The 24,528-nt window shown below is 51.0% G+C and overlaps 1 protein-coding gene across 2 annotated transcripts in view; it reads left to right on the top strand.

Moving 5' to 3' along the window:
* The window catches only part of LOC144609180 (sorting nexin-32-like), a 34,384-nt gene extending 14,121 nt beyond the window's left edge, over nucleotides 1–20,263 (top strand). For both annotated transcript variants that reach the window (XM_078427600.1, XM_078427599.1), the window contains 7 exons: nucleotides 2,038–2,113; nucleotides 4,585–4,624; nucleotides 5,193–5,279; nucleotides 8,283–8,442; nucleotides 10,662–10,747; nucleotides 13,128–13,205; nucleotides 19,351–20,263. In XM_078427600.1, coding sequence (XP_078283726.1) covers nucleotides 2,038–2,113; nucleotides 4,585–4,624; nucleotides 5,193–5,279; nucleotides 8,283–8,442; nucleotides 10,662–10,747; nucleotides 13,128–13,181 — 503 coding nt within the window. In that variant the 3' untranslated portion in view covers nucleotides 13,182–13,205; nucleotides 19,351–20,263. The remainder of the gene's footprint in view (nucleotides 1–2,037; nucleotides 2,114–4,584; nucleotides 4,625–5,192; nucleotides 5,280–8,282; nucleotides 8,443–10,661; nucleotides 10,748–13,127; nucleotides 13,206–19,350) is intronic.
* Nucleotides 20,264–24,528: the final 4,265 nt, after the last annotated feature.

The raw sequence follows: 24,528 nt of genomic DNA, 5'->3' as shown, positions 1-24,528 counted from the left end.
TAAATGGATCGATTGTAATCACGTGTTGCCTTCCTGCTGACTGGGTAGCACGCAACAAAAGCTTTTCACTGTACCTCGGTACACGTGACAATGAACTAAACTGATAACGATAAGTTCTGCTTTGGCGAATCCCCCTGGGCCTAGTTGGCTTTTTGAAGAAGGGTCCTGATCCGAAACGTAACCTATCCATGTTCTCCACAGATGCTGCCCGACCCGCTGAGTTACTCCAGCACTCTGTGAAACGTCACCTATCCATGTTCTCCACAGATGCTGCCTGACCCGCTGAGTTACTCCAGCACTCTGTGAAACGTCACCTATCCATGTTCTCCACAGATCCTGCCTGACCCGCTGGGTTTCTCCAGCTCTGTTACTGCTAGATGAACCACTGGATCGATTGTAGTTCCTTGTCTCATCTGCTGGCTTTCAGTTGGTTTCTACACTTCATACCCCCATTACCTTAGCTTTGCTCCGGTTTCCTACCACGCTCCAAATGCATACAGGTTTGTAGGTTAATTGGCTTCTGTAAAAATTGCAAATTGTTCCCTAGTGTGTAGTGTGAGTTGGCACGCACGGAGGGATCAAGAAACAAGTGTTTTATTGTCATCCGCCCCGGATAGAACAATGAGATCCTTACTTGCAGCAGCACAACACGATATGTGAACAATATAATAAACGAGAAAAACAATAGAATAAACGAGAAGAAACAGTTCAGTGTGTGCACACACAAAAAGCTGGAGTAACTCAGCGGGTCAGGCAGCATCTCTGGAGAAATGGAATAGGTGATGTTTCGGGTCGAGACCCTGAGTCTGAAGAAGGGTCTAAACCTGAAACGTCACCCTTTCCTTCTCTCCACAGATGCTGCCTGACCCGCTGAGTTACTCCAGCACTCTGTGAAACGTCACCCTTTCCTTCTCTCCACAGATGCTGCCTGACCCGCTGAGTTACTCCAGCACTCTGTGAAACGTCACCTATCCATGTTCTCCACAGATGCTGCCTGACCCACTGAGTTACTCCAGCACTCTGTGAAACGTCACCTATCCATGTTCTCCACAGATGCTGCCTGACCCGCTGAGTTACTCCAGCACTCTGTGAAACGTCACCCTTTCCTTCTCTCCACAGATGCTGCCTGACCCGCTGAGTTACTCTAGCTTTTTTGTGTCTATCTTCGGCGGCTCGGTGGCGCGGCGGTAGAGTTGCCGCCTTACAGCGAATGCAGCGCCGGAGACTCAGGTTCAATCCTGACTACGGGCGCCGTCTGTACGGAGTTTGTACGTTCTCCCCGTGACCTGCGTGGGGTTTTCTCCGAGATCTTCGGTTTCCTCCCACACTCCAAAGACGTGCGGGTATGTAGGTTAATTGGCTGGGCAAATGTAAAAAATGTCCCTAGTGGGTGTAGGATAGTGTTAGTGTGCGGGGATCGCTGGGCGGCACGGACCCGGTGGGCCGAAGGGCCTGTTTCTGCGCTGTATCTCTAAATCTAAAAAAAAATCTAAACCAGCATCTGCAGTTCCTTCCTACACAAACAGTGTGTGTACGCACACGCATACGCACACATATACACATGCACACACATACACACATGTACACATGTACACATACACACACACGCACATGTACACACATACACACACGTGCACATATACACACGTACACAAATACACACACAAACATGCACACGTACACATATTCAAACACGTACACTTATACGTACACATATACTCGTATGTACACATATACACACAAGTACACATATACATACACATCTGCACACGTACACATATTCACACACATATACACATATGTACACATACAAAACAAACAAACAATGATAGTGCAATAATAACAGTTGTAGTCTATGTAGTTCAGTGTTTAATGGTTGTGTCTAACAGCCTGGTGGCTGTAGGGAAGAATCTGTTCCTGAGCCTGGATGTTACGGTGGCCGGTGCGGACTCGGTGGGCCGAAGGGTCTGCTTTGCGCTGTATCTCTAAACTAAACCAAACGAAACCAGTGTGAAAAGCTGACTCTTGTCTCCACAGACGTTGCTGAAGATTTCATTCCAATCTCGTCCGCCTTGTCCAGTCTGGGAACTCTGGACGCCAGCCTACTCAGCAAGTAAGGAATGTCCACTGCGATCAGGTGGGGAAGGGGGTTGGGAGGGATACATCCTTGCTGCTCTGGGTTCAGGCCATTGGGAGGTAGTGTAGGTCTTGCTCCTGCTACACCGGGAGCTTTACGGCTCGGCATGGTGGCGCAGCGGGTAGAGCTGCTGCCTCACAGCGCCGGAGACTCGGGTTCCATCCTGACCGCGGGCGCTGTCTGTACAGAGTTTGCACGTTCTCCCCGTGACCCGCGTGGGTTTTCTCCGGGCGCTCCGGTTTCCTCCCACACTCCAAAGACGTGCGGGTGTGTGGGTTAATTGCCTTCTGCAAATTGTAAATTGTCCCTAGTGTGTGTAGGGTAGTGCCAGCGATCGCTGGTCGGCGCGGACCCGGTGGGCCGAAGGGCCTGTTTCCGTGCTCTACGTCTGAAAGGTCTTAAAAAGTATTTCTCAGCTGGCTGGTTCCCAGCACCACGGTCTGGCCAATGTCCGAAGAAAGGCCTTGACCCGGAACCATTTTCTCCAGAGATGGCTGCCCGAACCGCTGAGTTACTCCAACACTTTGTGTCTTTTCCTGTAAACCAGCAATCTGCAGTTCCTTGTTTCTGCTCCACAGTGGCGCTCTGCGTCAGTGGTGGTATTGCAAGCAATTCCCTCCTCCCTATTGACAACAGGAGAATAATGCTTCTTTTAACCCTTCAAGCGAGACTATCTTGCATTTGGGGGATGCAATAATGCCATTTTATGGTAGCTTCTTGAAAATCATTGCTTCTGAAACTACCTGTGCACTTTAAAGTCCAATTCCCTGCCCTTTTTATTATTATTTTTTACAAATACTTTATTCCGAAAATAAACATACAACGTAGTAACGCGATCAAATCTAAAGTTGCCCGTGTCGGCAGTTTAGACAATAGACAATAGGTGCAGGAGGAGGCCATTCGGCCCTTCGAGCCTCTACGCACCGCCATTCAATGTGATCATGGCTGATCATTCTCAATCATATCATATCATATCATATCATATATATACAGCCGGAAACAGGCCTTTTCGGCACACCAAGTCCGTGCCGCCCAACGATCCCCGTACATTAACACTATCCTACACCCACTAGGGACAATTTTTTTTTTTAACATTTACCCAGCCAATTAACCTACATACCTGTACGTCTTTGGAGTGTGGGAGGAAACCGAAGATCTCGGAGAAAACCCACGCAGGTCACGGGGAGAACGTACAAACTCCTTACAGTGCAGCACCCGTAGTCAGGATCGAACCTGAGTCTACGGCACTGCATTCGCTGTAAAGCAGCAACTCTACCGCTGCGCTACAGTGCCCCGTTCCTGCCTTCTCCCCATACCCCCTGACTCCGCTATCCTTAAGAGCTCTATCCAGCTCTCTCTTGAATGCATTCAGAGAATTGGCCTCCACTGCCTTCTGAGGCAGAGAATTCCACAGATTCACAACTCTATTCTATTTACAAACAAAACAGCAATCAGATTAAAATTCCGCCAACTTTGTCAATGATACGTTCGACCTCCCGGGGCGACCAGCGTTCACGGAAGGACTCCAGCGTTCCCGTGGCCACCGCGTGTGCGTGTTCCCTCTCCGGGGACACGCGGGCACGGACGTAGAAAGGCCCGGAAGAGGGGCAGGTAGCCCACCCCTGTGCAGGCGTCGACTACCCGCTGCCTGGGCCCGCGAGAGGCCATCTTGGATAGGCCCAGGAGCAGATCGACAGGGAGACCCCCTCCCTCCCCCCTCTGTAACGGATGCCCAAACATCAGGAGCGTGGGCCTAAAATGGAGCCAAAACGTGAGGAGCAGCCCCTTCAGATACTCGAACGGGGACTGCAACCTCTCTCACTGTAAGCACAAATGGTACGCGGTCTCGACCTCGTCGCAGAAGCGACAGGCAGCCGGCGAGGCCGTGGACCGGCCCAAGTGATGGTTGCAGGCCACGGCTTTATGGAGTGTGTGACGGGACAGTGTAGAGGGAGCTTCCCCCTGTGGCTTCACCGAAACCAGCAAAACATAGGCTCTAAAGTGCATGTGGAAGTCCCAGAAATAATACTGTGTAGAATAAGACTCTGCAATATTTTCTGTGGAGCGGATGTGGAGAGGATGTTTCCACTAGTGGGAGAGTCTAGGACCAGAGGGCACAGCCTCAGAATTAAAGGACGTTCCTTTAGGAAGGAGATGAGGAGGAATTTCTTCAGTCAGAGGGTGGTGAATCTGTGGGATTCTTTGCCTCAGACGGCTGTGGAGGCCACAAGTCAGTGGATATATTTAAGGCAGAGATAGATAGATTCTTGATTAGTGCGGGTGTCAGGGGTTAAGGGGAGAAGGCAGGAGAATGGGGTTAGGAGGGAGAGATAGATCAGCCGTGATTGAATGGTGGAGTAGACTCGATGGGCCGAATGGCCTAATTCTGCTCCTGTCTCGTATGAACTTATGATATCAACATCACATGTTTGCATTTCTTTTTGCAGAAACTTGCTCAGACTTGCCGAACTTTTTGAAAAACTCCGGGTAAGCGAATTCTCTCCAACCCTCAGAGAGACACAAAATGCTGGAGTATCCCAGCGGGACAGGCAGCATCTGTGGAGAGAAGGAATGGGTGACGTTTCGGACTAAAGTCTGAAAAAGGGCGTGGACCCAAAGCATCACCCATTCCTTCTCTCCAGAGATGCTGCCTGACCCGCTGAGTTACTCCAGCATTTTGTGTCGATCTTCGGTTTAAACCAGCATCTGCAGTTCCTTCCTACAACTCTCTCCATCCCTTGCGCTTCCTCTCTCTCTCTCTCTCCCTCTCTCTCTCCCTCTCTCTCTCCCCCTCTCTCTCTCTCCCCCCCCCTCTCTCTCCCCCCCCCTCTCTCTCTCTCTCTCTCTCTCTCTCTCTCTCTCTCTCTCTCTCTCTCTCTCTCTCTCTCTCTCTCTCTCTCTCTCTCTCTCTCTCTCTCTCTCTCTCTCTCTCTCCCTCTCTCTCCCTCTCCCTCTCTCTCTCCCTCTCTCTCCCTCCTCTCTCTTCCCCCATTCCCCCAGTAAAATGCGTGAGGTTTCTCGATGAAACGTTAATGCAAGACGTTGCTCCTTCCAGAAGCTGGAGGGCCGAGTGGCATCCGATGAGGACCTGAAGCTGTCCGATTTGTTACGATACTACATGAGAGACTCGCAAGCAGCCAAGGTGAGTGTGACAGTGGGACCCATTGTGGTGCCTCACCTCAACCACCCCCGCCTGTAGGAAAGGCTCAAACTTCAAGCTGGAGAGGGGCACAGAGACCGCACCTCGAGTATTGCGTACAGTTTTGGTCTCCTAATCTGAGGAAAGACATTCTTGCCATAGAGGGAGTACAGAGAAGGTTCACCAGATTGATCCCTGGGATGGCAGGACTTTCATATGAAGAAAGACTGGATAGACTCGGCTTGTACTCGCTGGAATTTAGTAGATTGAGGGGGGATCTTATAGAAACGTACAAAATTCTTAAGGGGTTGAGCAGGCTAGATGCGGGAAGATTGTTCCCGATGTTGGGGAAGTCCAGAACAGGGGTCACACAGTTTAAGGATAAGGGGGAAGTCTTTTAGGACCGAGATGAGAACGTTTTTTTTCACACAGAGAGTGGTGAATCTGTGGAATTCTCTGCCACAGAAGGTAGTTGAGGCCAGTTCATTGGCTATATTTAAGAGGGAGTTAGATGTGGCCCTTGTGGCTAAAGGGATCAGGGGGTATGGAGAGAAGGCAGGTACGGGACACTGAGTTGGATGATCAGCCATGATCACATTGAATGGCGGTGCGTACAGGCTCGAAGGGCCGAATGGCCTACTCCTGCACCTATTTTCTATGTTTCTATCTAGAGCATGTTAGGTCATCAGGTCATGTTATAGGAGTAGAATTAGGACATTCGGCCCATCAAGTCTGGGGCATTGTTGGCCGGTGTGGACGAGTTGGGCCGAAGGGCCTGTTTCCACACTGTTTACTATGACTCTATGACTCTAAGTCTACCCCGCCATTCAATCATGGCTGACCTATCTCTCCCTCCTAACCCCATTCTCCTGCCTCCTTCCCCACAACCCCTGACACCCGCACTGATCAAGTCGTTGCTAAGACTCGAGGGTCGGAATTTAGTTTAGCGACACAGCGCGGAAACAGGCCCTTTGGCCCATCGGGCCCGCGCCGCACCGACCAGCGATCCCCGCGCACTTGCACTATCTTACACGCACATGCACACGTACAGACACATACACACACGCACACGCACAGACACACACACAGACACACGCACACAAAAAGACGCACACGTACAGACACATACGCACGCACGCACACACACAGACACACGCACACAGACACACACACACACAACAATTCACAGCTTTACCGAAGCCGATTAACCCACAAACCCGCACGTCTTTGGAGTGTGGGAGGAAACCGGAGCACCCCGAGAAAACCCACGCAGGTCACGGGGAGAACGTACAATCTCCGTACAGACAGCGCCCGTGGTCAGTATCGGACCCCGATCTCTGGCGCTGTGAGGCAGCAGCTCTACCCGCTGCGCCACCGTGCCATCCAAGATGGTTGGTTGGTAAGATGGCCAGTGCAATGGCAGATGGAAGTTGATGGAAATCAGTGCAAGGCACTGAGAGGGCTGAGAAGGGTCGTACGTACACAACGAGCAGTCTGGGTTTGCAATGGTGAAGAATGGAAGGACAAGCTCAATAACTCCAGGAGGTGGCAGCACAGGTAGAAAAGGTGATGAAAGCTTTGAATGAAGGAATGAATAAGTTTATTCACAGTAGACCGCACCTGGAGTACTGTGTGCAGTTTTGGTCTCCAAATTTGAGGAAGGACATTCTTGCTATTGAGGGCGTGCAGCGTAGGTTCACCAGGTTAATTCCCGGAATGGCGGGACTGTCGTATGTTGAAAGACTGGAGTGACTAGGCTTGTATACACTGGAATTTAGACGGATGAGAGGGGATCTTATCGAAACGTATAAGATTGTTAAGGGGTTGGACACGTTAGAGGCAGGAGACATGTTCCCAATGTTGGGGAGTCCAGAACCAGGGGCCACAGTTTAAGAATAAGGGCCATGTAGAATGGAGATGAGGAAAAACATTTTAACTCAGAGAGTTGTAAATCTGTGGAATTCTCTGCCTCAGAAGGCAGTGGAGGACAATTCGAGCCAGCACCGCCATTCAATGTGATCATGGCTGATCATTCTCAATCAGTACCCCGTTCCTGCCTTCTCCCCATACCCCCTGACTCCGCTATCCTTAAGAGCTCTATCTAGCTCTCTCTTGAAAGCATTCAGGGAATTGGCCTCCACTGCCTTCTGAGGCAGAGAATTCCACAGATTTACAACTCTCTGACTGAAAATGTTTTTCCTCATCTCCGTTCTAAATGGCCTACCCCTTATTTTTAAACTGTGGCCCTTGGTTCTGGAGTCCCCCAACATTGAGAACATGTTTCCTGCCTCTAACGTGTCCAACCCCTTAATAATCTGAAGAAGGGTCTTGACCCGAAACGTCACCCATTCCTTCTCTCCCGAGATGCTGCCTGACCTGCTGAGTTACTCCAGCATTTTGTGAATAAAAACCTTCGATTTGTACCAGCATCTGCAGTTATCTTCTTATACCCTTAATAATCATACATTTCGATAAGATCCCCTCTCATCCTTCTAAATTCCAGTGTATACAAGCCTAGTCGCTCCAGTCTTTCAACGTACGACAGTCTATGCCTTTCCGGGAATTAACCTGGTGAACCTACGCTGCACGCCCTCAATTTGAGCAGTTTATCCAAGTACAGGCTTTCCACCGATGTTCCGGCACCCTTTGGTTCCAACGACAGAAGTCCCTGTCTGCTAGAGGGGTCCAGTGGCCGTGGGGGGGTGGGGAGAGATACCAGCCCTCAAGGTACTGGGAGCCAGCGGAGAGAGGCCAGAATCGGGGTGATGTGGTCCCTTTCACGGGTGCCCGTCAGGAGCTAGATAGAGCTCTTAAGGATAGCGGAGTCAGGGGGTGTGGGGAGAAGGCAGGAACGGGGTATTGATTGAGAATGATCAGCCGTGATCACATTGAATGGCGGTGCTGGCTCGAAGGGCCGAATGGCCTCCTCCTGTACCTATTGTCTATTGTCTCGCTGCGGCGTTTTTGGACCGATGTGTTGAGTTTGTGTTGCTTGTCGTTGCGCAGGACCTCCTGTACCGACGGGCCCGGTCCCTGTCTGACTACGAGAACTCCAACAAGGCCCTGGACCGGGCGCGCATGAAGAACAAAGAGGTGAAGCAGGCGGAGGCCAGCCAGCAGCAGTCCTGCCAGAGGTTCGAGAAGCTGTCCGAGTCAGCCAAGCAAGGTATGGGTGCTGAACGGGGCACGGCATGGAATGTTCCACCGTCACGCGTGACCAGGCTTGGTGAAATCCTTTGCTTGCGTAGGTTGTACAACTAGCGGCCCACCTACGAAGCCCCGCCGCCTGCCAGAGGAGGTAGTTGAGGCGGGGTCTATCCCAACATTTAAGAAGCAGGTTTACAGGTAGAAACATAGAAAATAGGTGCAGGAGTAGGCCATTCGGCCCTTCGAGCCTGTACGCACCGCCATTCAATATGATCATGGCTGATCATCCAGCTCAGTAACCTGTACCTGCCTTCTCTCCATACCCCCTGATCCCTTTAGCAAAAAGGGCCACATCTAACTCCCTCTTAAATATAGCCAATGAACTGGCCTCAACTACCTTCTGTGGCAGAGAATTCCACAGATTCACCACTCTCTGTGTGAAGAAATATTTTCTCATCTCGGTCCTAAAAGACTTCCCCCTTATCCTTAAGCTGTGACCCCTGGTTCTGAACTCCCCCAACATCGGGAACAATCTTCCCGCATCTAGCCTCTCCAACCCCTTAAGAATTTTATATGTTTCTATAAGATCCCCCCTCAGTCTTCTAAATTCCAGCGAATACAAGCCCAGTCTATCCAGTCTTTCTTCATATGTAAGTCCTGCCATCCCAGGGATCAATCTGGTGAACCTTCTCTGTACTCCCTCTAAGGCAAGAACGTCTTTCCTCAGGTTAGGGGACCAAAACTGCACACAATACTCCAGGTGCGGTCTCACCAAGGCCCTGTACAACTGCAGCAGAACCTCCCTGCTCCTAAACTCAAATCCTCTTGCTATGAATGCCATCATACCATTCGCTTTCTTCACTGCCTGCTGCACCTGCCTTGCTATGCTTTGACTTACAATATTCCGGCTTTGCGATGGTTCAAACAATAGACAACAGGTGCAGGAGGAGGCCATTCGGCCCTTCGAGCCTGTACGCACCGCCATTCAATGTGATCATGGCTGACCATTCTCAATCAGTACCCCGTTCCTGCCTTCTCCCCATACCCCCTGACTCCGCTATCCTTAAGAGCTCTATCTAGCTCTCTCTTGAATGCAAACGGCAGCGACCGGTAGTGAGGACGGCCGCTCGCTCACGCCCACGTGACCGCGTGCATTCAATGCATTTTTGACTTGCGATATTTTCTGTGGGCGATGGGTTGCTCGGAACGTAACCCCTATCGTAGGCCGAGGAGCGCCCGTACATGTGCTGCTCCTGTACAAGTTATAAAAGGACCGGACAGGCTAGATGCAGGATAAAATGTTCCCAATGTTGGGCGAGTCCAGAACCAGGGGGCCACACACACAGTCTTAGAATAAAGGGGAGGCCATTTAAAACTGAGAAACATTTTCACCCAGAGAGTTGTGAATCTGTGGGATTCTCTGCCACAGTGGGCAGTGGAGGCCGATTCACTGGATGGATTTAAGAGAGAGTTAGATAGAGCTCTAGGGGCTAGTGGAATCAAGGGATATGGGGAGAAGGCAGGCACGGGTTACTGATTGTGGACGATCAGCCATGATCACAATGAATGGCGGTGCGTACAGGCTCGAAGGGCCGAATGGCCTCCTCCTGCACCTGTTGTCTATTGTCTATAACACCGATTTCAATGAAACTTCTTCGTTGAAGAATGTGGAGGGAAATGGACCAAACGCGGGCAGGTGGGACTAGTGTAGATGGGGCATGTTGGTCGGTGTGGGCAGGTGGGACTAGTGTAGATGGGGCATGTTGGTCAGTGTGGGCAGGTGGGACTAGTGTAGATGGGGCATGTTGGTCGGTGTGGGCAGGTGGGACTAGTGTAGATGGGGTATGTTGGTCGGTGTGGGCAGGTGGGACTAGTGTAGATGGGGCATGTTGGCCGGTGTGGGCAGGTGGGACTAGTGTAGATGGGGCATGTTGGTGTGTGTGGGCAGGTGGGACTAGTGTAGATGGAGCATGTTGGTCGGTGTGGGCAAGTTGGGCCAAAGGGCCTGTTTCCGCGTTGTATCACACTCTATGACGTACACTGTCACGCGCACACCAAGGCCGATTTATAGTGACACCAAGCCGGTTCACCTACAAACCTGCACGTCTTTGGGGTGTGGGAGGAAACCGGAGCACCCGGAGAGAACCCACTTGACTCGTAGTGCGAGTGCAACGCAGGTAGGGCGCCAGAGGTCCGCCGCTCGCTCTCACCCTTCTCCCCCTCCCGTTTCACCTGCAGAGCTCACAGACTTCAAAGTCCGGAGGGTCTCAGCCTTCCGGAAGAACATGATCGAGATGACGGAGTTGGAGCTGAAACATGCCAAGGTAAGCACCAGGGGGAGCCCTCGCCCACACGAGCAGATCCATCCGCAAAGAAAACCGTGCCCGTTCAGCCCCTTGAGGCTATGCTATCCCTGTGCACTGAGATTGTAGGGGATAGTCGCTCTCTGTATCACTCCCACCCCCCCAGTGGCAGGAAACCGGAGCACCCGGAGTAAACCCACGCAAGCCACGGGGGGAGAACGTGCAAACTCCGTACAGGCAGCAGCACCCGAGGTCAGGATTGAACCCGGGTCTCTGGCGCCGTGAGGCAGCGGCTCTACCCGAGGCTGGCAAGCCAACTAATGAATCTGTAGAAGGGGCGGCACGGTGGCGCAGCGATAGAGTTGCCGCCTTACAGCGAATGCAGCGCCGGAGACTCAGGTTCCATCCCGACTACGGGCGCCGTCTGTACGGAGTTTGTACGTTCTCCCCGTGACCTGCGTGGGTTTTCTCCGAGATCTTCGGTTTCCTCCCACACTCCAAAGACGTGCAGGTATGTAGGTTAATTGACTGGGTAAATGTAAAAATTGTCCCTAGTGTGTGTGGGATAGTATTAGTGTGCGGGGATCACCGGGCGGCGCGGACTCGGGCCGAAGGGCCTGTTTCCGCGCTGTATCTCTAAAGAGTCTCGGCCCATAACGTTTGCCTGTCCCTCCGTGTTCTCCAGGGAGCTGTGTGAAGAAAAATAACAAAATTGTCCTTCGTGTTTAGTTTAGTTTAGCTTAGAGATACAGTGCGGAAACAGGCCCTTCGGCCCACCGAGCCCGGGCCGACCAGCGATCCTCGCACACTAACACTATCCTACACACACACTAGGGACGATTTATATTTCTAGAAAGCCAATTAACCTACAGACCTGCACGTCTTTGGAGTGTGGGAGTTTTCTCTGAAAATACGGGAGAACGTACAAACTCCGTACAGACGGCGCCCGTAGTCGGGATGGAACCCGGGTCTCCGGCGCTGAAAGCGCTGTAAGGCAGCAACTCTACCGCTGCGCCAACGTGCTGCTCTCTCCCGCCTCCATCTATGGCGTGCAAATGTTTCCAGCGATTGGACTCATGCCCAGCCCTTGACGAAAAAGTATAATGTGCCTGCAGGATGTATAACTGGTGTTTGTTCTGAAAACTCCAGCTCGTGTACATTTCTTTCTTTCTTTTCAAATCTTTTTATTAATTTTCAAAAAATAATAAATATAACAGTGATATTGATACATAGGGATCAGGATTACATTAACAACAAATGTAGCCTTAATATAAATCCAGTTTCAAAATACATATAGGGTATAGACCTATAAGAAAATAACTGCAGATGCTGGTACAAATCGATTTATTCACAAAATGCTGGAGTAACTCAGCAGGTCAGGCAGCATCTCGGGGGAGAGGGAATGGGTGACGTTTCGGGTCGAGACCCTTCTTCAGACTGATGTCAGGGGGGCGGGACAAAGGAAGGATATAGGTTGAGATAGTTTAGAAAGTTCAACTTTAGATAGATCAACTTTAGATAGTTCCTCTGTCCCTCTCTTCCCCTCCCTTCCCAGTTCTCCCTCTATCTTCCTGTCTCCACCGATATCCTTCCTTTGTCCCGCCCCCCTGACATCAGTCTGAAGAAGGGTCTCGACCCGAAATGTCACCCATTCCTTCTCTCCCGAGATGCTGCCTGACCTGCTGAGTTACTCCAGCATTCTGTGAATAAATCGATAGGGTATAGACCTCCCAGTCTCTATGTAATTATAGATAAAAGGTTAAAAGAGAACTTGTATATATATTTTTTTTAAAAGATAAAAAGAAAAAAAAATATTTACCCCCCCTAAACTAAAATAAGCAAACAATTTTTTTAAAAAACAAAATAGAATCTGGGCTGCAAAAAAAGATATAAAATGTCAACAGTTTAGACCCCTGTTTGTCGTTAAATCTGTTCCACCAAATAAAGGTAAAAAATTATTATAACGGCTGGAGAGGGAACAACCTATATTGTGTGAAAATATTGAATAAAGGTTCCCCAAGTCATATCAAATTTAATCGAGGGTTCAACAATATCACTGCTGATTTTTTCTAAATTTAAACATGATATCGTTTCAGAATACCAATGGAGCGTGGTGGAAGGATTAGAGTCTTTCCATTTAAATAAAAAAGATCTACTGGCAATGAATGTAGTAAAAGCAATCAACCGACGGGCTGAAAGGGACAGATGAATAGAATCTAACATTGGTAGCCCAGAAATTGCAGTGATATAGGATGAGGTTGTAAATCAATACCTAAAACTACAGAAATAGTATCAAAAATTTATTTCCAATGTTTTTCCCAAAGTGGGCAAGACCAAAACATATGAGTCAGACGTGTACATTTCTGTGTGCGTTCTTTCTCTCCACCTGCCCTCCCTCCAGGCCAACCTTCTGCTCCTGAGAAACTGTCTGAGCTCGTTGCGGGAGGAACAGTAGTCGGCTGCTTCGACTGAGTTTGAGGTGAGTTGTTCCCACCCTCCGTCCTTGCTTGTGCTCCTGTGTTGGTTATCGTGTCAGCGTTATTTTGGGAAGGGCTTTGGGCTGCGGAGATCCACGGGTGCTGCTGTCGCCCACGGGTGCTGCTGTCGCCCACTGGTGCTGCTGAGGTCCATGTAGGTTGCTGAGGTACTTAGGTAAATAGAGTCCATGGGTTGATAGTCCATGGGTGGGTAGTCCATGGGTCGATAGTCCATGGGTCGATGGTCCATGGGTGGGGTCCATGGGTGGGTGGGGTCCATGGGTGGGTGGGGTCCATGGGTAGATGGGGTCCATGGGTGGGTGGGGTCCATGGGTCAATGGGGTCCATGGGTGGGTGGGGTCCATGGGTGGGTGGGGTCCATGGGTAGATGGGGTCCATGGGTGGGTGGGGTCCATGGGTCAATGGGGTCCATGGGTAGATGGGGTCCATGGGTGGATGGGGTCCATGGGTAGATGGGGTCCATGGGTGGGTGGGGTCCATGGGTAGATGGGGTCCATGGGTGGGTGGGGTCCATGGGTAGATGGGGTCCATGGGTAGATGGGGTCCATGGGTGGGTGGGGTCCATGGGTCAATGGGGTCCATGGGTGGGTGGGGTCCATGGGTAGATGGGGTCCATGGGTAGATGGGGTCCATGGGTGGGTGGGGTCCATGGGTCAATGGGGTCCATGGGTAGATGGGGTCCATGGGTGGGTGGGGTCCATGGGTAGATGGGGTCCATGGGTAGATGGGGTCCATGGGTAGGTGGGGTCCATGGGTCGATGGGGTCCATGGGTGGGTGGGGTCCATGGGTAGGTGGGGTCCATGGGTGGGTGGGGTCCATGGGTGGGTGGGGTCCATGGGTAGGTGGGGTCCATGGGTAGGTGGGGTCCATGGGTCGATGGGGTCCATGGGTAGATGGGGTCCATGGGTAGATGGGGTCCATGGGTCGATGGGGTCCATGGGTCGATGGGGTCCATGGGTCGATGGGGTCCATGGGTAGATGGGGTCCATGGGTGGGTGGGGTCCATGGGTGGATGGGGTCCATGGGTGGGTGGGGTCCATGGGTAGATGGGGTCCATGGGTAGATGGGGTCCATGGGTAGGTGGGGTCCATGGGTAGATGGGGTCCATGGGTAGATGGGGTCCATGGGTCGATGGGGTCCATGGGTCGATGGGGTCCATGGGTCGATGGGGTCCATGGGTAGATGGGGTCCATGGGTGGGTGGGGTCCATGGGTGGGTGGGGTCCATGGGTAGATGGGGTCCATGGGTGGGTGGGGTCCATGGGTCGATGGGGTCCATGGGTGGGTGGGGTCCATGGGTGGGTGGGGTCCATGGGCCGATAGAGTCCAAGGGCCCTGCCGTCGCCCATGGGTGCTGTTGAGGGTCTGTGGGTCGGTCGCCAAAGGTCCAAGGGAGGGGGTTTGGGGGAAAGGTTGCCGGGGCCGCCAAGGTCGGAGGTTCCCCTGGGTCTTGAGCACCCGTGAGTTGGCGGCAGTGGGTGTAATGTCCTCTGCGCGGGAGGAGAGGGGTGCGTGGGTCGGTTGTCCATGGGTAGGTGGGTCCCTGCTCGCAGTGGGGTGCGTGCATGCCCCCCTTATACTGGGGGGACGGGGACGTTGGGGCTGTTACTGGAGGTAGTAGCGTACAACCCAAACCCTTGCTGCACACACAGTCTCCAATGTATCTCTCACCCCCCTTCCCTCCCCTCCATAGTCTGCACCTGACCTCCTGACTCATTGAAACTTACCGAATAGTGAAAGGCTTGTAGACACGTAGAAAATAGGGGCAGGAGGAGGCCATTCGGCCCTTCGAGCCAGCACCGCCATTCAATATGATCATGGCTGATCATCCACAATCACTACCCCGTTCCTGCTTTCTCCCCATACCCCTTGATTTTGTTTGGATAGAGTGGATGTGGAGAGGATGTTTCCACTAGTGGGAGAGTCTAGGACCAGAGGGCACAGCCTTAGAATTAAAGGACGTTCCTTTCGGAAGGAGATGAGGAGGAATTTCTTTAGTCAGAGGGTGGTGAATCTGTGGGATTCTTTGCCACAGACGGCTGTGGAGGCCACAAGTCAGTGGATATTTTTAAGGCAGAGATGGACAGATTCTTGATCAGTGCGGGTGTCCGGGGTTATGGGGAGAAGGCAGGAGAATGGGGTTAGGAGGGAGAGATAGATCAGCCATGATTGAATGGCGGAGTAGACTTGACAGGCCGAATGGCCTAATTCTGCTCCTATCACTTGTGACCAACTCTCCCAGCTCGCCGATCGTTTCGCTGAACACCTCCGCTCAGCCCCCTAGGCCTCTGCGATTTCCCGGTTGCCAAACTATTCCCCTCCCACTCCCACGCTGATCTTTCTGTCCTGGGCCTCTTCCATTCTCAGAGTGAGGCCCAGCGCAAATTGGAGGAACAGCACCTCATATTTTGCTCGGGCAGCTTACACCCCAGCGGGATGAACATTGACTTCTCTAACTTCAGATAGTCCTTGCTTTCCCTCTCTCTCCATCCCTCCCCAGTCCTAGTTCTCTGACCAGTTCTACTGCCCCCCTGATTAAACATCACTGATTGTCTGCCTTGTTGTCACTTTCCCCTCAGCCAACAGTGAACCATTCTAGTTTCCTTCTCATCGTCTGCTATTTATCTGTTGTTTTCACACCTTATCCATCCATATCTCTAGTCTCCCTCTCAGTCGGAAGAGGGGTCTCGACCCAAAACGTCGCCCATTCCTTCTCTCCAGAGATAGACACAAAAGGCAGGAGTAACTCAGCGGGACAGGCAACATCTCTGGAGAGAAGGGATGGGTGACGTTTCGGGTCGAGACCCTTCTTCAGACTGACTAACTATTCCAGGTCTGAAGAAGGGTCTGGACCCAAGATGCCACCCATTCCCTCTCTCCAGACAATCAGTGAAGCAGTAAAGAAAGCCAATGGAATGTTGGCCTTCATCACAAGAGGAGTTGAGTATAGGAGCAAAGAGGTCCTTCTGCAGTTGTACAGGGCCCTAGTGAGACCGCACCTGGAGTACTGTGTGCAGTTTTGGTCTCCAAATTTGAGGAAGGATATTCTTGCTATTGAGGGCGTGCAGCGTAGGTTTACTAGGTTAATTCCAGGAATGGCGGGACTATCATATGTTGAAAGACTGGAGCAACTAGGCTGGAATTTAGAAGGATGAGAGGAGATCTTATCGAAACGTATAAGATTATTAAGGGGTTGGACACGTTAGAGGCAGGAAACATGTTCCCAATGTTGGGGGAGTCCAGAACAAGGGGCCACAGTTTAAGAATAAGAGGTCGGCCATTTAGAACTGAGATGATGAGAAACTTTTTCACATCTGTGGAATTCTCTGCCTCAGAAGGCAGTGGAGGCCAATTCTCTGAATGCATTCAAGAGAGAGCTGGATAGAGCTCTTAAGGATAGCGGAGTCAGGGGGTATGGGGAGAGGGCAGGAACGGGGTATTGTTTGAGAATGATCAGCCATGATCACATTGAATGGCAGTGCTGGCTCGAAAGGCCGAATGGCCTCCTCCTGCACCTGGCATGTGCTGCCTGGCCCTCTGAGCTACTTTGGCAGTGTGTCTTAGAGTCACAGAGTGACACAGCGTGGAAACAGGCCCTTCGACCCGACCTGCCCAAGCCGCCCAACATGTCCCAGCTACACTAGCCTCACCTGCCTACGTTTGGTTCATATCCCTCCAAACCTGTCCTATCCATGTACCCGTCTAACTGTTTTACCTTTCTGCCGGCCTCCTCCAGTGCCATAGTGAGGCCCAGCGCAAATTGGAGGAACAGCACCTCATATTTTGCTTGGGCAGCTTACAGCCCAGCGGTATCAACATTGACTTCTCTAACTTCAGATAGTCCCTGCTTTCCCTCTCTATTCCCCCCCCCCCCTTCCCAGTTCTCCCACCAGTCTTCCTGTCTCCGACTACATTCTATCTCTGTCCCGCCCCCTCCCCTGACATCAGTCTGGAGAAGGGTCTCGACCCGAAACGTCACCCATTCCTTCTCTCCAGAGATGCTGCCTGACCCGCTGAGTTACTCCAGCACTTTGTGTCTACCTGTCTAACTGCTCCTTAGATGCTGTTGTAAGCCAGCGTCTGCTGTTCATTGTTTCTCCCCCCGGTACGCTTTTCCATGCTCACGGTTGCCGACACCCTCCCCCACTCCTCTTCCAACTTGCTGATGAGCCTCGGGAAGGCAGATGTTTTCTCTTGCCCTCTGCAATTAAGAATACCGACCTGCCAACCCCCCCTGGGACTGGCTAATCCTGTCAGCGGAAAAAAACAAACTGATTCTTTGCACCGAAGGTAGACTCAAAGTGCTGGAGTAACTCAGCGGCTCAGACAGCATCTGTGGAGAACATGGATAGGTGACGTTTCACAGAGTGCTGGAGTAACTCAGCGGGTCAGGCAGCATCTGTGGAGAACATGGATAGGTGACGTTTCACAGAGTGCTGGAGTAACTCAGCGGGTCAGGCAGCATCTCTGGAGAGAAGGAATGGGTGACGTTTCGGGTCGGTGCCCTTCAGACCCCGGTCTCAAAGCGTCACCTATCCATGTTCTCCACAGATGCTGCCTGACCCGCTGAGTTACTCCAGCACTCTGTGTCTTTGTTATAAACTAGCATCTGTAGTTCTTTGTTTCTACTGGTGGTAATACTCGGCATGTTAGGCAGGGGAAGGTGTTAATATCTCGGTTCACCAGAACTTTAAGGTCAACAACCAGAAATATTAGTGTCCCTCTGCCTCCTAGCTCTGTTTGTTATAATTATATCCAGACCTGGTGAAAGAATGTCATGCTGGGGGGAGGGAGAATAGACACTGACTTCATAGAGTGATACAGTGTGGAAACAGGCCCTTCGACCCTACTTGCCCACGCCGGCCAATATGCCCCATCTCCACTAGTCCCACCTGCCTAGGTTTGGCTCATATCCCTCCAAACCTGTACCTGTCTAGACACCCCAATAGTCCCAGCCTCAACTACCTCCTGTGTTCAGGAAACGAAAACTGCAGACGCTGGTTTAAATCGAAGGCAGACACAAAATGCTGGAGTAACTCAGCCGGACAGGACAGGCAGCATCTCTGGAGAGAAGGAATGGGTGGTGTTTCGGGTCGAGACCCTAAACGTCACCCATTCCTTCCCTCCAGAGATGCTGCCTGACCCGCTGAGTTACTCCAGCACTCTGTGAAACATTACCTATCCATGTTCTCCACAGATGCTGCCTGACCCGCTGAGTTACTCCAGCATTTTGTGTCTACCTACCTCCTATGTTCCACACACCCACCACCCTCTGTGTGGAAAAAGTTACCCCTCAGGTTCCTATTAAATCTTTCCCCCTTTCACCTTGAACCTGTGTCCTCTGGTCCTCGATTCCCCTACTATGGGACAAGATACTCTGTGCGTCTACCCGATCTATTCCTCTCATGATTTCATGGTGTTTAGTGTGAACCTGAATTGTCTGCAATTTTGTTTTCATGGGGTCTTGTGATAGGAGCAGAATTAGGCCATTCGGCCCATCGAGGCCACTCCGCCATGCAATCATGGCTAATCCATCTCTCCCTCCTAACCCCATTCTCCTGCCTTCTCCCCATAACCCCTGACACCCGTCCTAATCAAGAATCTATCTATAGTAGACACAAACAGCTGGAGTAACACAGCATCTCTGGAGAAAAAGAATAGGTGACATTTCGGGTCGAGACCCTTCTTCGTACACAACAATCTGTCCATCTCTGCCTTAAAAATACCCACTGACTTGTGGCCTCCACTGCCGTCTGTGGCAAAGAATCCCACAGATTCACCACCCTCTGACTAATGAAATCTCCTCCTCGTCTCCTTCCTAAAAGGAACGTCCTTTAATTCTGAGGCTGTGCCCTCTGGTCCTAGACTCTCCCACTAGTGGAAACATCCTCTCCACATCCACTCTATCCAGGCCGCTCACTATTCGGTAACGTTTCAATGAGGTCCCCCCTCATCCTTCTAAACTCCAGCGAGTACAGGCCCAGTGCCCACAAACGCTCATAGACAATAGGTGTAGGAGTAGGCCATTCGGCCCTTCGAGCCGATTCAATGTGATCATGGCTGATCATTCACAATTAGTAGTCCGTTCCTCCTTCTCATCATGTGTTATATGTTATATGTTTTCAGGTCGAGACTCCACCTCCTCGATGCACTAATCTCTTCACCTGATTGTCTGACATACCGACTTAGAAGGACGTTTCCTTTACTGTGTGTTTCACTCGCGCTGTGCCCTGAGCAGGGAGTGTTTTTTTGAAGTGCCAATACTCTTCCAATCTTGGTACCGTCAAGCCCCTGGCAAATGTGTGTGTGTGTGTGTGTGTGTTTTTCTGTTTCGTTTTAACACATGAGGACCAAACCTTCCCCCCCCCCCTCACTCCTCACCCCTCCCCCTTTGAGGCACAACCTTGCTGTGGAATGGTAGACACACAATGCTGGAGTAACTCAGTGGGTCAGGCAGCATCTTGGGAGAGAAGGAATGGGTGACGTTTCGGGTCGAGACCCTGCTTTCTCCCCATATCCCTTGATTTCGTTAGCCCTAAGAGCTATATATCCAACTCTCTCTTGAAAACATCCAGTGAATCTGGCCTCCACTGCCCTCTGTGGCAGAGAATTCCACAGATTCACAACTCTGGAGAGAAGGAATGGGTGACGTTTTGGGTGGAGCCCGAAACGTCATCCATTCCCTCTCTCCCGAGATGCTGCCTGACCCGCTGAGTTCCTCCAGCATTGTGTGTCCACCTTCGATTTTAACCAGCATCTGCAGGTTTTTTTCCCTACACCCTGCTGTGGGTATGGGCATTCGAAGCATGGGTCAGTCTCTGTTTGAACAGGTCAGGCCGGAGTTAAAAATGCCCGTTAAGATACAAGGGCCTCTGTTTTCCTAACGAACAAGGCTGCTCCCAGGCACGAGAGAGCATTCTCACCCTGTTTCTGTTCAAATGTTTAAAAGTCCTGGTTTGGTTTTTGCCGATTCTCTAACCAGTTCCCGGTTATTTTGAATCCCCCCTCTGATTTATAAATAAACGGTGGCTGGATTTCACTTTTTTTGTCTTCTGACTTCCGCTGATGTTGGCTAACTTCACAGGGAACAGGGGGAGGTTGAACAAAGACACAAAATGCTCGACTAACTCAGGCAGCATCTGTGGGGAGATAGAATGGGCGACGTTTGGGGTCAAGACCCTTCTTCAGACTGATGTCGGGGGGTTGGGGGGGGGGAAGGGAGGGGGAGGGGAGAGAAGAGGGAGAAGAGGGAGAAGAGGAAGAGAGAGAGAGAGAGAGAGAGAGAGAGAGAGAGAGAGAGAGAGAGAGAGAGAGAGAGAGAGAGAGAGAGAGAGAGAGAGAGAGAGAGAGAGAGAGAGAGAGAGAGAAAAACATAGACAAAGAGAGGGAGAGAGAAAAATGGAGAGAGAGAGAGAGAGAGAGAGAGAGATTAGGAAGTGTAAGGTGTGAAAACAGGACAAAGGGAATGAGGATCAAGGAAAATGTAGAATGGAAGATTGTTGGGTGGGAGAAGGTAACAACAAAGCAGAGATAAAATGTAGAAACATAGACAATAGGTGCAGGAGGAGTAGGCCATTCGGCCTTTCGAGCCTGCACTGCCATGCAATGTGATCATGGCTGATCATCCACAATCAGTACCCCCGTTCCTGCTGTCTCCCCATTTCCCTTGATTTCGTTAGCTCAAAGAGCTAAATGTAACTCTCTCTTGAAAACATCCAGTGAATTTGGCCTCCACTGCCTTCTGTGGCAGGGAATCCCACAGATTCGCAACTCTCTGGAGAGAAGGAATAGGTTTGAAGAAGGACCTTGACCCGAAACCTCACCCGTTCCTTCCCTCCCGAGATGCTGCCTGACCCGCTGAGTTACCCCAGCATTGTGTGCCCGCCTTCGATTCAAACCGGCAGCTGCAGTTCTTTCCTTTGCAGAAACGTGAATGCTTGTGCAATCGCTGTGTTGCGACACAAACAGGATGTCGGTAAGCTGGCCGTCAGCTTGGAGAGATAGCAGCTTCACAAGTACACACAGTACAGAGAAAACTTCACAAAAGCTACCAGGCACAAAATGCTGGAGTAACTCAGCGGGTCAGGCAGCATCTCTGGAGAGAAGGAATGGGTGACGTTTCTTCTGGTCGAGATCCTCCGTCAGACCCGAAACGTCACCCGTTCCTTCTCTCCAGAGATGCTGCCTGTCCCGCTCAGTTGCTGCGGCATTTTCTGTCTAACCCGGCGTCTGCAGTTCTTTCCCACACAAAAGCTAACAGGCAATGGATGAAGCAGGCCCCCAATACAGGGAAAGAGTCACTGAGATGGAGCCTTAACATAGAAACATAGAAAATAGGTGCAGGAGTAGGCCATTCGGCCCTTCGAGCTTGTACGCACCGCCATTCAATATGATCATGGCTGATCATCCAGCTCAGTAACCTGTACCTGCCTTCTCTCCATACCCCCTGATCCCTTTAGCCACAAGGGCCACATCTAACTCCCTCTTAAATATAGCCAATGAACTGGCTCAACTACCTTTTGTGGCCAACCTGATCTCCCGGTGGCTGAGCACTTCAACTCCCACTCCCAGTCTGACCTTTCTGTCATGGGCCTCCTCCAGTGTCAATAGACAATAGGTGCAGGAGGCCATTCGGCCCCTTCGAGCCAGCACCGCCATTCAATGTGATCATGGCTGATCATTCTCAATCAGTACCCCGTTCCTGCCTTCTCCCCGTACCCCCTGACTCCGCTATCCTTAAGAGCTCTATCTCGCTCTCTCTCTTGAATGCATTCAGAGAATTGCCATAGTGAGGCCGACCGCAAATTGGAGGGACAGCACCTCATATTTCGCTTGGGCAGCTTGCAGCCCAGCGGTATGAACATTGACTTCTCCAACTTTAGATAGTTCCTCTGTCCCTCTTTCCCCCCCCCCCCCCCCCCCCCCCACCTTCCCAGTTCTCCCACTGTCTTCCTGTCCCCAACTATATCCTTTCTTTGTCCCGACCCCTCCCCTGACATCAGTCTGAAGAAGGGTCTCGACCCGAAACGTCACCCATTTCTCTCCTGAGATGCTGCCTGGCCCGCTGGGTTACTCCAGCTATTCGTGATACTGAGATGGAACAGATCGTTCTGCAGGAAGCAAGCCTGCACTCGACTAACAAAATATTTAACATTCTAATCAATCTCATGTGCACTGTCACAACTCTTAGACTGATAGTGTGGAAACAGGCCCTCTGGCCCAACTCGCCCACACCGGCCAACATGTCCCAACTACACTCGTCCCACCTGCCTGCGTTTGGCCCACATCCCCCCAAATCCGTCCTATCCATGTACCTGTGCCTTAACCATAGGTTAATTCCCGGAACACTAGGTTAATTCCCGGAATACTAGGTTAATTCCCGGAATACTAGGTTAATTCCCGGAATACTAGGTTAATTCCCAGAATGGCGGTACTATCATATGTTGAAAGACTGGTGCGACTAGGCTTGTATACACTGGAATTTAGAAGGACGAGAGGAGATCTTATCGAAACGTATAAGATTATTAAGGGGTTGGACACGTTAGAGGCAGGAAACATGTTCCCAATGTTGGGGGAGTCTAGAACAAGGGGCCACAGTTTAAGAATAAGGGGTCGGCCATTTAGAACTGAGATGAGGAAAAACTTTTTCAGTCAGAGAGTTGTGAATCTGTGGAATTCTCTGCCTCAGAAGGCAGTGGAGGCCAATTCTCTGAATGCATTCAAGAGAGAGCTGGATAGAGCTCTTAAGGATAGCGGAGTCAGGGGGTATGGGGAGAAGGCAGGAACGGGGTACTGATTGAGAATGATCAGCCATGATCACATTGAATGGCGGTGCTGGCTCGAAGGGCCGAATGGCCTCCTCCTGCACCTATTGTCTATTGTCTAATTGTAAATTGTCCCTCGTGTGCGTAGGGTAGTGTTTGGTGTGCGGAGATCGCTGGCCAAAACATCCAGTGAATTGGCCTCCACTGCCTTCTGCGGCCGAGAATTCCAGAGATTCACAACTCTCTGGGTGAAGAAGTTTTTCCTCATCTCAGTCCTAAATGGCCTCCCCCTTATTCTTAAACTGTGGCCCCAGGTTCTGGACTCCCCCAACATTGGGAACATTTTTCCTGCATCTAGCCTGTCCAATCCCTTAAGCATTTTATAAAATATTTGGCATCCTTGGTTCTGCTTGCTAAATAGACTTACAGCGTGGAAACAGGCCCTTCGGTCCAACTTGCCCACACCGGCCAACATAGAAAATAGGTGCAGGAGTAGGCCATTCGGCCCTTCGAGCCTGTACACACCGCCATTCAATATGATCATGGCTGATCATCCAACTCAGTAACCTGTACCTGCCTTCTCTCCATACCCCCTGATCCCTTTAGCCACAAGGGCCACATCTAACTCCCTCTTAAATATAGCCAATGAACTGGCCTCAACTACCTTCTGTGGCAGAGAATTCCACAGACTCACCACTCTCTGTGTGAAGAAATGTTTTCTCATCTCGGTCCTAAAAGACTTCCCCCTTATCCTTAAACTGTGACCCCTGGTTCTGGACTTCCCCAACATCGGGAACAATCTTCCCGCATCTAGCCTCTCCAACCCCTTAAGAATTTTATATGTTTCTATAAGATCTTCTAAATTCCAGCGAGTACAAGCCGAGTCTATCCAGTCTTTCTTCATATGAAAGTCCTGCCATCCCAGGGATCAATCTGGTGAACCTTCTCTGTACTCCCTCTATGGCAAGAATGTCTTTCCTCAGATTAGGAGACCAAAACTGTACGCAATACTCCAGGTGCGGTCTCACCAATGCCCTGTACAACTGCAGCAGAACCTCCCTGCTCCTATACTCAAATCCCCTCGCTATACATGCCCCATCTACAATAGTCTCACCTGCCTGCTTTTGGTACGTATCCCTTTAAACCTGCCCTAGCTACTGTAAATGGCTCAATTGTAATGTGTAGGGAGGAATTGCTGATACTGGTTTAAACTGAAGATAGACACAAAATGGTGGAGTAACTCAGCGGGACAGGCAGCTTAGAACAAGAGGTGGAGTAGACCATTTGGCCCTTCGAGCCATGCAATATGATCATCCATGAGTGTGTGTACGCATGTGTATGTATGAGTGCAATTGTACGAGTGTATGTATGTGTGTGTATGTATGAGTGCACGTGTGTATGTATGAGAGTGCGATTGTACGAGTGTATGTATGTGTGCGCGTGTGTATGAGTGTGTGTATGTATGAATGTGCGATTGTACGAGTATGTATGAGTGTGTACGAGTGTGCGTGTGTATGTACGAGTGTGCGATTGTAAGAGT

This window comes from Rhinoraja longicauda, chromosome 34 (assembly GCF_053455715.1).
Source record: "Rhinoraja longicauda isolate Sanriku21f chromosome 34, sRhiLon1.1, whole genome shotgun sequence".
NCBI lineage: Eukaryota > Metazoa > Chordata > Chondrichthyes > Rajiformes > Arhynchobatidae > Rhinoraja > Rhinoraja longicauda.
This window is presented reverse-complemented; position numbering and strand designations above follow the sequence as displayed.